Source organism: Dreissena polymorpha, chromosome 4, assembly GCF_020536995.1.
Source record: "Dreissena polymorpha isolate Duluth1 chromosome 4, UMN_Dpol_1.0, whole genome shotgun sequence".
In the NCBI taxonomy this organism is placed as follows: domain Eukaryota; kingdom Metazoa; phylum Mollusca; class Bivalvia; order Myida; family Dreissenidae; genus Dreissena; species Dreissena polymorpha.
Window position 1 is genome coordinate 100,383,626 of NC_068358.1, and position 13,536 is coordinate 100,397,161.

The 13,536-nt window shown below is 37.3% G+C and overlaps 1 protein-coding gene across 1 annotated transcript in view; it reads right to left on the reverse strand.

The window, feature by feature from the left end:
• LOC127879950 (sister chromatid cohesion protein PDS5 homolog A-like) overlaps positions 1-13,536 on the reverse strand; it is a 107,883-nt gene that overhangs the window by 38,215 nt on the left and 56,132 nt on the right. The window contains exons 19-21 of the mRNA XM_052427082.1: positions 3,620-3,689; positions 3,044-3,167; positions 1,940-2,095 (exon numbers count right to left, since the gene is read on the reverse strand). Coding sequence (XP_052283042.1) covers positions 1,940-2,095; positions 3,044-3,167; positions 3,620-3,689 — 350 coding nt within the window. The remainder of the gene's footprint in view (positions 1-1,939; positions 2,096-3,043; positions 3,168-3,619; positions 3,690-13,536) is intronic.

Here is a 13,536-nt window from a genome sequence, read left to right on the forward strand (position 1 = left end):
ATGCATTAGCATAGTTTGGAAATCTCAAAACACACTATTTACCTACCTTATTGAATTATGTGTTATATCCATATGTTATACATTAGTATAATACGAAACATTATTCCATGTAAATATTTTCAAATGCGTATAATTAAATTTGTAATTCAACAACAATTGCCAAGTTTTATTGTTCAAGAAATCATGCACAAATTAGACCCCATGTACAATATCACATCATTCTTTCTCATAGAAAGCATGGGCTTAACTAGTAGTGCATTTCTACAAACTGGGGGATCTTTAGCTCTAAATTAAAAGCAAGTAGTTTACACTGTATCTAAAGCCCAAGGATTGTCGAGATAGGTCAATATTAACCTGTGACATTTACAGTTATAATTGTATACATCTTCATAATGTGGACTGGTGTGTTTCAGCAGTTCAAAGCAAATTCAATAGAGAATGGTAACACCCAAAATAACCTGTGATGTTTGGCAAGTGGGGTCATTGTTTATTGCAGTACACAAGTGTGAAAGTGATGTTCAATGAAAACAAACAATCTGGACAAAATTGGATTTATGAATGTCAGATTATACAGAAAAATTAAAGTGGGTGAAAAAGGGTGAAATGCTAGCTAGAATCGGCTTTTATCACAGCAAATTCTCAGATTAGAACATGTCATTTGGGGATCATGCTTGTCAGATTTGTGGGAGCCATAGCCAATTCGCGATATATTGGACAATATAAATGACCGTGATATATTGGAGTTTCAGTGTACTATACCTGTGAATCTTGTTGTTTAAGAGAAGAGAAATTTAAAAGTTTTCACTAAAGAAATATAAAGAAAACAAATTGCTCATAGGGAAGGTCTAATTTTGACCCCAGGGACATGATTTGAACAAACTTGACAGAGGACCAAAAAATATAACATATTACCCACCAACTTTGACTTGGCACTCGTGCACAGCATTTTTTATGCATACATTTTGAACATGGATTGTTTCCTATATTTGCATTAAATCGATTGAACTCGCTTCTAGTACAGAAAGTGATATATTCTTTTCAACGGTGCTTTATTATATTCATGAATTAAAGTCAGTGCAAGGTAAATATTGGCTAGCTAGAAAAAATATCAGGTCAGTGCAAGGTAAATATTGGCTAGCTAGAACAAATATCAAATCTCTGGACATTGCAGTCTAGGGCAGATATACTTTCATGAGATTGGGAATGTGGCTGAATATTGGCCCTAAATTAATAAAAACAAGGGACAAAATTGTCACAAAACCAGGTTTTCATTGTGGAAAAAAATCTGATTAAGGGAGACAACTCAAACTGAACTTTTGAAATGAACAAAAAAAATTAACCCCCTTTGTAAGTTTGTTTCAAAATAAATTTATTTTAAGTTGTGGTGACCTTGACATTGGAGATATTGACGTGATTCTTTCGTGCGACACACCGTCCCATGATGGTGAACAAATGTGCCAAATAATTGTAAAATCTCACAATGAATGACATAGTTATGGCCCAGACAAGCTCATTTATTGCCAATTTTGACCTTTGAACTCAAAGTGTGACCTTGACCTTGGAGATATCGACGTAATTATTTCGCGCGACACACCGTCCAATGATGGTGAACAAATGTGCCAAATGATTTTAAAAAATGACAATGAACGACATAGTTATGGCCCGGACAAGCTTGTTCCGCCCGCCAGCCAGCCAGCCCGCCCGCATTCGCCAATCTAATAACCCGTTTTTTCCTTCGGAAAACCTGGTTAAAAACCTGGTTAAAAATTAAACACCGATGAAATCAAACAATGTAGAGGACTACTTTATGATGCAACATACTAAATATTAAACATTTATTCTTGTGGTTTCAGAGGAAAATATTTTTAAAGTTTATACATTTGAAAAATCTGCCCATTAGTTTATTTTTTTTAAAGCACATTGTTGATTACACACAGACCCTGTCTTCCATGAGGAGATCTTTCACGATGTCCTTGGATACAATGGTCTTCATACTCTGTGAGAACTCCTCGGGACACATGTTGGCGATGTGGCCCAGGGCCACTATAGACGTGATGTAGTTGGCAGATTCAGGCTTCAAGTTGTTCTTCACATGCTGAAAAACACATTGTATGTAAACTGTAAGCCACATTCGAGACTATTTGAGAAATGTTATAGCTAAAAATTGGACCCTTTGGCGTGGCCAGTTTTGAACCCCCCCCCCCCCCCCCCCCCCCCCCAGATGCGACAATTAATGACTTGATCAGTCAAGGGCCAATATGCCATGTTACATACCTAGTGTTTTTCCCAGGCTGTTTTAGCGTGGCGCGGCGCCATGCCCTTTTTTGTAGCGCCACACTGCCCCTTTAAACAAACATTTAGCGCCACGCTGCCCTATGCAAATGCCGCCGCCCTGCCCTTTCATGAGCACTCGATGTTTTCCGCCCTTATTGATAACATCTTAATTGTCCCTTGACCAACATTCTAAGCCGGATAGTATCAGATAATGGCCCTTTTTTGCCTAAACTGCGCGCTAAAATGCCCTTTTTGAAAGTAATGCGCCATGCCCCTTTGCCCTCCTGGGAAAAAAACTAATACCGAATAGGATACAACTGGATGTTACAGTTTCAAAGATGTATATTTTTGCCAATAAAGACAATAGCAACAATAATAACGCTACTGAATTTCAAAGTTGACAAGAGATGTGTTTGTCAGAAACACAATGCCCCCTACTGGGACAGAATGACAGACAGACAGGCCAAAAACAATATACCTCTTTCATTTGATCCAGGGGCATAAAAATAAGTGATAACTTATGAATTTTTTTATGTAGGACATGCTTCATATCATAAGGAACAATCCGAGCAAGTTTGAATATTGCATGTTAAAAAGGGTAGGAGAAATTATCTGCAAAATGTGTGCCCAAGGTCAGACAGAAAAACAGATGTGTAAGTGGATAGTGTCATCCCTGATATGTATGTGTGGACTGCAACACGATATAAGCCTCGTTTTTGCCTAGAGCGTGGCTCACATAATGTTAATGACCCGGGGTGTTTGTCCTCACCTCAAACACCTGTGAGAGCACTGCCTCCCTGTTGTTCACAATCTTGTTGATGCAGCGGACCGCATGCTTAGCCTGCTTGGGGTTGCCCATCTTAGCATTCTTCTGCAGCTCAGGCAGCAACTTGCTGTGGGCAACAACACACCAATTTATGAATCTACATGATTGTGCTTATGTGGTTAAATTTGGCCCAATCCTCAATCTTAAAGGGCGTATATATTTTTTTTTATGAATGCTTAAAAATTCCCAATTCAATGACCAAAATAAATATTTTGTTTACAAATAGGAACATTGACTTAATCTCCATATCAAGCTCTATAAGTTAAACCTAAGTGAATATACAAAGGTGCAATTCCCAATATAAGTAAAAACATGTGAGTCTTCCCAATCAAAAGGGCCCTGGCCCCACACATATCTGAAATGGTGAAAAAACACACACTACTACTTTAGGATTCATCATATTTCAAAACGCTTAAGATCCAATGGAAAACATAGCATTGATTTGTAATATAAATTGTAACATTTTAATAACATCGTCTGAGGGCACAGATGACGGTACAAGATGTGAAGGTATCTTACGCAAACACTTCTGGACTCTGGGTCTCCAGATCTGTACCACAGTTAGTGAGGATCTGTAGGGTCAGGTCTCCTGCAAACACACACATTGCTCATGTACACAGGAGACTTGTTCTTGGAAAACATGACAATGCATGTTTTTGAAACAATTTTTTTTAGTAACATTCATTTTAATTATTAAATACTTACCTGCTATCCCTAGCTTTCTCCTTTCCAAGGGGAATTAAATCATCCGGAATTTTAACTGGGAATCGGCCACCTCAATACCGTTATACAGGCCAGGTTAAACATAGTGCAATGCAACCTAGGCCAAAATCGGTAAACAACACCCAATATTCTTTCAATATATATATACACAAATGTAAATCAAATAGCAGGGTGGGAGGTGGGACTTATCGATAGCAGGTAAGTATTTAATAATTAAAATGAATTTTACTTAAAATTTTTGTTTTAATGTCATAAATACTGACCTGCTATCCCTAGCTGATTTTGCAGCTGCGGTGGGAAGGTTCGTATATATTTTTCCATCACAGTAGAACCCATACACAGGGTTATCAGCTAATGATAGCAAAACCCAATACACGGGTTATCAGGTAATCTTCATTAAAACGGTATTAATTATGACTTCTCTGACAAAGTAAATATGTCTTTGTCGTCAAGAAGACACTACCGTTAGTGAAACCACAACAAGAACAAACATATACAAATTGTATTGTTGGAACTTCAAAAAATGAAGATAAAAAGGTGGTCTGATTCCTCCAGAAAACAGCTTAGAGCACGTCAAAAAGTGGGGTGTGAGTAATATATGCCCACAAAACAGACAAAGCTCTTAAATCATGCGGTTAGATCCTAAAAAAAAATAAATGAATCTTTAGATAGAGAAAAGAGTAACCTTCCTTAGTCGAGGTCTAACCCCTAGAAATAGAAGCCGCAGACACATCCCCCCCTTTATTAGGGAAATGAAGAGTGTCTTTTGAGAACCTCGAATGGACTAACACTGCTGAGATAGAACTTCAAAGCCACAATTGGCCATAGAAGTTTATCCTCATCTCCACGTCTACCAGTTTTAGAACAAGAGGGCCAAGATGGCCCTAGTTCGCTCACCTGAGAGGAGTCGGTTCATTCAATCATTACCAAATGTCAAACTTGACCTATATATTGTCCAGACAAACATCCTGGTCAAGTTTCATCATTATTTCATCTGCGAGTCATGATCAATATATCTATGAAGTTTCATGATCCTAGGCGTAAGCATTCTTGAGTTATCATCCAGAAACAATTTTACTAAGTTGAGTCACCGTGACCTTGACAGCCATTGTGTGAATACGTTATTTGGCACTGTGACCTTGACCTTTGACCTAGTGACCTGATAATCAATAGGGTCATCTGCGAGTCATGATCAATATACCCATGAAGTTTCATGATCCTAGGCATAAGCGTTTTTGAGTAATCATCCAGAAACCATTTTACTATTACAGGTCACCCCGACCTTGACCTTTGACCTAGTGACCTGAAAATCAATAGGGGTCATCTTCCAGTCATGATCAATGTACCTATGAAGTTTCATGATTCTAAGCATAAGCGCTCTTGAGTTATCATCTGGAAACCATTTTACTATTTCGGGTCACCGTGACCTTGACCTTTGACCTAGTGACCTGAAAATCAATAGGGGTCATCTACGAGTTATGATCAATGTACCTAGGAAGTTTTATGATCCTAGGCCTAAGCGTTCATCATCCGGAAACCATTTTACTATTTTGGGTCATCGTGACCTTGACCTTTGACCTCGTGACCTGAAAATCAATAGGGGTCATCTACGAGTTATGATCAATGTACCTAGGAAGTTTCATGATCCTAGGCCTAAGCGTTCTTGAGTTATCATCTGGAAACCATTTTACTATTTTGGGTCATCGCTACCTTGACCTTTGACCTAGTGACCTGAAAATCTATAGGAGTCATCTGCGAGTCATGATCAATGTACCTATGAAGTTTCATAATCCTTGGCATAAGCGCTCTTGAGTTATCAACCGCAAACCATCTTGAGCAAAACAAAATACCCCCTCTTCTTCGAAAGGGGGCGGGGGGCATAATGAGAAAACTGCCCCCCTCCCAACAGCCATGTTATTCAACTGACCGGAACAATTTTTGAACTCAACTCTCGTATCAAGGAAACAAATGTTCTGAGCAAATTTCATGAAAATTGGCCCAAAAATGTGACTTCTACTGTGTTCACATGTTTTCACGATATACATATAAAGAAAAATGCCCCGCCCACTGACAGCCATGTTTTTTCACCAATCCCGACCATTTTCAAACTCGTCCGAGATATCAATAAGATATCAATAAAACTAGGGATGTCAACGAATATCAGAATATTCGGTCCCGGACCGAATATTCAGATACTGTTTTCCGAATCGAATATTCGGAAGAAAAAAAAATCGAGTAATTTCAAAGACTTTGTATTCGTAAAATTTGCTTCAAACATTGTCAAAAAAGTTGTTTCTCGTGTCATAATGTTTATTCCGGTAGGCGCGTTAATGCGTCGCTATGGTGATGACAGTATACCGGTCATAAATCCCGCTAACAAAGCCAGACACTTTGTGTCAAAATTATGATAGGTGCAAATCGCGTCGGCAATCAAAACACCGACCTGCACTTGATCCAATGACTCCAATTACATTTAAAATTATCAAAGATTAAATGAGTAAAGGAAAAGCCACTTTGTGTAAAAACAAATAAGACCGTATGGCAATTAAAACACCGACCCGTATTGATCTTATAACTCGAATTACATTGAAAATGATCAAAGATTAAATGAGTAAAGAAAGAGCCGACTTGGTGTGAAAAACAAAACAGATCGTATGGTTATAATCACGTTGTCCAATCAAAAAAGCTTTTAGAAAATAATTCACTCAACCTCTAATGAGTATTTGCGTATCGTATGGTCCAAACATTAATTAATTACTCAATATTCAATCAGGTATTATACTTAAAGAAATGTTTTTGGTATTTCACCCTCATTTAATTGAAAATATTATTATTGCTACATGCATAAAGTAAATATCTGTCCATGCAAAATGCCACCTACGCCTTCCGCTGCTTGGAAGTATTTCACGACATCATCCGATAAGAAGTCGCCGATCCAAGTGTCTTTTAAACGTGGCAACTTTAAAAGACTGACTGTTTAGTCTGTTAAACAGGTTCAAAGTGTGTTGTGGCTATGTACATACTAAGTAATTCGTTTAAGTTCAGCTTTAATTATATGTAGATCTAACTGTTTTGTCATGTAATTATTTTGTCGTCATGTAATATAATGTTTCTCGTTCTATTGTTGATGTACGATATAATAGTTTAAAAACAGTTTTTGTCATTCAATTTTAACAATAAAAAGTAATCAACAACATCAGCTTCGAATTAACGACGGCAACGCCGTGTCAATATTTAAACACTTCCGGTGAACTTCCGGTAAAAACGAAAGTAGAATTCATGGAGTAATGGTACGGTAAACAAAGTTGACTTTTTTCCAACAGATGTTGACCGAATATCCGAATATTCGTTCGGAAGGGTGACCGAATATTCGAATACCGAAATCGGTATTCGTTGCCATCCCTAAATAAAACCAATGTTTTGACCAACTTTCATGATGATTGGGCAAAAATTGTGACTTCTAGAGTGTTTACAAGGTTTCTCTACAGCCAAATAGGGAAAACTGCCACTCTATACATATAGAGAAAAATGCCCCGCCCACTGGTGGCCATGTTTTTTCTCTGATCTTGACCATTGTCAAACTCGTCCGAGACATCAATTGAACCAATGTTTTGACCAACTTTCATGATGATTGGGCAAAAATTGTGGCTTCTAGAGTGTTTACAAGGTTTCTCTATAGCCAAATAAGGAAATCTGCCCCGCCCACTGGCGGCCATGTTTTTCAACGGATCAGAACCACTTTTGAACTCAACCAAGATATCATAAAGACAAACATTTTGACAAAGTTACATGAAGATTGGGCATGAAATGTGACTTCTACAGTGTTTACAAGGTTTTTCTTTTTTTTGACCTAGTGACCTAGTTTTTGACCCGGCACATCCCAGTTTCAAATTCGGCCGTGATTTCCTTGGGACAAAGCTTCTGACCAAGTTTCATGAAGATGGGACAAGAAATGTGGCCTCTAGAGTGTTTACGAGCAAATGTTAATGGATGGACGGACGGACAAACGACGGACAAAGACCGGTCACAAAAGCTCACCTGAGCAATCAGGTGAGCAAAAAAATATATCAAACAGTTCAACCAGCTTTTATTACTGACAACAGTATTAACATCTGGCATAAAGCAAAGTGAGAGGGTCAGTAAGCTGAGTGGTAAATAGTTACACACTGCAATGATCAATATCTGGGGTCTAACAAATTCTAGAGCAGAACTAAAAATAGATTGGGAAATAAGACTCAACAGGTTAAACAATGGAGATAGATACTTCAGAATTGTGTACATGTTGTCTTCAATTCAGCTTTCTCTTAGTTGATAGGCTTACCATAAGTAATAATGACTAAAACAGTTGTTAATTATGAAAATTCTGTGTTATGAAAAATTAAATAAAACAGTTAATGGTACAAAATACTGACATAATCAAACCAAACTTTACTACACAGGACACAAATGTTCTGACCAAATTTCATGAAGATTGGGCAACTGAATAAAATTAAACTAGCGTGTTAACAAGATTTTACTATAGCCGTATAAGGAAAAATGCCCACCCCATTGGAAGCCATGTTTTTCAAGCAAACATAATTATTTTCGAACTCATCCAAGATATCATTGAGACCACTCTTCTGACCAAATTTCATGAAGATTGGACAATAAATGTGGCCTCTAGAGTGTTAACAAGGTTTGACTAAAGCCATAAATAGCCATATAAGGAAAAATTTCCCGCCCCTGGTGGCCATGTTTTTCAAGCAACAAAAACCATTTTTGAACTCATCCAAGATATGATTGGGACAAATCTTTAGACCAAGTTTCATGATGATCGGAAAATAAATGTGACCTCTAGAGTGTTAACAAGGTCATACATTTCAATATAATTTAAAATATAACTTAAGAAGAACATGTGTTGAAAAATGCGAAATAAGCGAGATATTTAATTCTGAAATCGAAAATGTCTGTACTGTAGAATTCGCCAGAATGTATATCATGCATGAACGATGTGAATCTTAATTTAGTTTAATGGTTGTTTTTAAATTCCTGCAGCGATGTCTATTCATTCGACACAAGAACACTAACTCCGATCCTAATAAAAAGACGAATTCTTCGGTTATTGTAGGAAAATATGTACGAAATATCTTTGTCACCATCAGCTCGGGGCGCTAATTTGTCTTTGCTGCATTTTATGAAATTCGTCTTCAATATCTTGCCTATTTTGTGTTATTGTAACATGTATTTATCAATATATTACAATTTAACACATATAAAAATCGTATAGTCTCGCTTTAATTGTTTGACAAAAGAATGCCATATTGTACAGAGTCATCAAACAATAAAAAACATATTCAAAAGTTTGCTATCTTCCAGAATGTAAAACTATCATTTATAATTAATTCCACTTAATCCTATTGTGCTTAAAACAAATATGTTTAAAAGGGAGACAACTGTCAATTCAACATAATTTTTCATTTGCAGTTACTTCCCTTGACATGATAAATTAAATAGTGTTCAAAAGCTGTTATTACTATATAAATATAAGGAAAATGACCCCCCCCACCCCCCAGCGGCCATGCCTTTTTACCGATCCGAACCATTTTGGAACTCAACTGTCATATCCAAAAACACATGTTCTGACCAAATTTCATGAACATTGGACCAAAAATGTGACTTCTAGAGTGTTCCCATGTTTTCACTATATACATATAGAGAAAACTTTCATGATGATTGGGCAAAAATTGTGACTTCTAGCGTGTTTACAAGGTTTCTCTATAGCCAAAAAAGAAAAACTGCCCTGCCCACTGGCGGCCATGTTTTTCAACACACAGGAACCACTTTCAAACTCAACCAAGATATCATTAAGACAAACATTTTGACAAAGTTACATGAAGATTGAACATAAAATGTGACTTCTACAGTGTTTACATGGTTTTTCTTTTTTTTACCTAGTGACCTAGTTTTTGACCGGGCACAACCCAGTTTTGAACTCGGCTGAGATTTTATTGGGGCAAAGCTTTTGACTAAGTTTCATGAAGATGGGACAAGAAATGTGGCCTCTAGAGTGTTTACCAGCAAATGTTACGGACGGACGGACAGACAAAGACCAGTCAGAAAAGCTCACCTGAGCAATCAGGTGAGCTAAAAACTTGAAAACTTGAAGATTTTAAAAGCCATATAGAGGACTTGATATTAAGCAAGGAATCCTGGCTGACACAACAAAGTGAAGACGACATTAGATTCAACTGGAATTGGTCGTATTCAACAGAAAAAGCATGAATTTCACTTCTCCGTATGGTAAAAACCATAATAAGAAGGAAAACCGTCTTAAAATTTTAATGCAACTGTTAATAGCCTGATGACAAAAAATTCATAAGAAGCTCATTTAGCAACCCAATAACACAAGCCAAAACCGCTTAAAAAGGTTAAGGAACAAAGAACATAGTGTTGACGTTCCATAGCTTGGATCAGTTCCAAAATAGGTAAGACAGCACAGAGTTGTGATGACTTAAACAAAACAAGGTATACGAAAGCATAATCTCTATCCTTCGACAGAGAGAAGAACAAATTTCTTATCATCAAAGAAAAAAGATGAAAAAAACCTCTATGAATCCAGCAGAGTGATTAAGGTAATAACTATGCTCTCGAATACCCAGCACAATTTTTTTTCTCCATACAACCTTTATATAGTTCTGATGGAATTATCCTTGCAAAAGTAACAAGGCTTGAAACTCTAACAGAAAAACGTTCTTCTGTTGAGACAACTAAATAATGGCCAGAGATGTAGTGGCACATGTTTGGATCAATAAAAATATGTCTCTCTGAGATATGATATTTGACCTGTGAAAAAGTTTCCTGAAAATACTTGTACAGGAGACTTAAAAAGGTCGTAGAACCATAATCCCATGATTTATTAATTTGAAAATATGGCAAAAACTCACCAAGATATTCCAAACAAAAATAGAATAAACGTAAGTATGCAGTTTAAGTCAAGTGGACGAATGTAAAATTATCACACACACTGCTGGATCTATTTCTATATAGTGTATTGACGTTGTTCAGCATTTACACTGTGATCTACGATCGTATTACGCTCATTACTAGCGTTAGATGAGAAACAACGTTTCTCGATTAACTTTGCATCTACATTGACGCCATTAGCAAAAACGCTGCCGCGCATGCGCAAATCATATTTCATTTTAACCCAACGGAAAACTAATTCGACAAAAAGAACTGCAAGACAAAACATCCAACAGGGCGTTGAGACGACCTGGTATGTGTAAGACGATGGAGAAAAATTGATGTTCTTGCAAAGAACGAAAAAGTTCCTGGTTTCCAGACACAAAGAGTGATAAAATATTCACCCCTGTGTCTGGAAATAAACTACGATCGATGTGTGTTAGTTGAAACTATCACAAAGGAGCCATGAAAAAGTGTTGTTAATGAAAAACAGCTAAAAAGAATGCCCGCTTTTCAAGAAGTTGATGTGCAGGTGATATTCATTAGGATATCACATTATTGAGAATATCAGGATAAGTGGTTCTAGGTGATCATCCATAACCTTCCATGCTAACATCTGTATAAGATGTAAGGAAAGTTGTGGTAGAAGAAACTACTCTTGCCAAGATAATCTTCTAGTCAAAACACCACTGAATAGTGCCAAATGATGACAAAAAGATGGAAATCTGTGTCATTGAATAATCCTGAGATTAATTCCAATAATCTTAAAAATAAAGCTGAAACGAACATACGAAGAGACGTTTCAGCAGAAAGACCGGTGACCGGACCAGTAATACCAACCGGTGGCCGGAACCATTAGTCAAGGATGGGTGGAGAAAGAAATCACGGTAAGCCAAACTTTCCCACTCCCAACAGACTTGAAAATTGGTAGAATAGTAAAGTGTTAAACACTTATAAGTTTATGACCTATCTACAGTAAACTCTTTTTTGAACCAATAAAGACGCATATAAAATCCTGGAGAATAAAGGTTGTGAAGTCATCGATTTGCAAAGTACAGAAATATGACTGAAAGTGGTACCTCCGGCATCGGAGGTGTGGTGGCAGAAAGAGGTGAAAACCCTAGGAATAACCTGAAAGAGGTCCACCCTTGCCGGTAGAATGCTTGGAAGTCTTCAAATCTAGTTTGATTACTCCACTTACTTCAAGACTCCTAACCAGACTAATTCCGAAAGGAATACAACCAGTTATAGGAAGACGGCATGTTATGGTCAGAAGTGTAATAGAAGAACTTTAATAGTGAAAAGTTATTCTTTCTAATTAAATTGTCTCCAACAAAGGAATCTTGAAGATGAAAAGAGAAGATGAGGTAACTCCAGATCCTTAGCATCTTAGATCTGAGTTCACTAGCTCCCAAGCCATCTACAATACTGTTGCTGCCATGCGGTCAATCCGGTAGGTTATCCTATGTATCATTACTCTCTCAGTTATTAATTCTCCAACATGGAGTAAACAAGAAACCGTCGGAGACGGGTGATGCTCCCCAAAGTTTTTTTTGTCACAATATTGCACTATATATTCAGATGAAAGGAAAAGCCTTTAGGGCACAGTAGATGGGAGGACAATAATTTTTTTATAGAAAATTTCAAAGGGCCATAACTCTGTGAAAAATCATCCGACCAGAATCCGCTGATAATATGCACATCTCCTCTTGGTAGTGAAGCTTCCCATAAAGTTTCATTGAATTCCAGTCATTAGTTGCTGAGAAATAGCCGGGACAAGAATTGCACTATATGTACAGTTAATGGAAAATTTCAAAGGGCCATAACTCTGTGAAAAATCATCCGACCAGAACCTGCTGATAATATGCACATCTCCTCTTGGTAGTGAAGCTTCCCATAAAGTTTCATTGAAATCCGGTCATTAGTTGCTGAGAAATAGCCCGGACAAGAATTGCACTATATGTGCAGTTAATGGAAAATTTCAAAGGGCCAAAACTCTGTGAAAAATCATCCGACCAGAACCGCTGATAATATGCACATCTCCTCTTGGTAGTGAAGCTTCCCATAAAGTTTCATTGAATTCTGATCATTAGTTGCTGAGAAATAGCCCGGACAAGAATTGCACTATATGTACAGTTAATGGAAAATTTCAAAGGGCCATAACTCTGTGAAAAATCATCGGACCAGAACCCGCTGATAATATGCACATCTCCTCTTGGTAGTGAAGCTTCCCATAAAGTTTCATTGAATTCCGGTCATTAGTTGCTGAGAAACAAGCAAATTCGTTGAATTGATATCCCCCGCCTATATACTTCTGGACACAAAAGTGTTATATTTGACACTAAAAAGGCATTTTTTTGAAGATACAAAGGGCCATAACTCTGTTATTATCAGATGGTGTACAATGCCATTTGGCGCACATCATCCTATTATCAATATATATACTAATACCAAGTTTCAATGAAATCCGCAAAAGCACTTCCAAGATATGGCTCCGGACACAAAAGTGACAGACAGACGGACAGCCGGACAACGCCAAAACAATATCCCCCCGCCTCTGGTGGGGGATATATACTCGTACCAAGTTTCAATGAAATCTGCCAAAGCACTTCCAAGATATGGCTCCTGACACAAAAGTGCCTATAGTAAAAAGCATTTTTTCAAGACACAAAGGGCCATAACTCTGTTTTTAAAAGATGATATACAATGCCATTTGGCGTGCATTATCCTCTTATGCATATATATACTCATACCAAGTTTCAATGAAATCC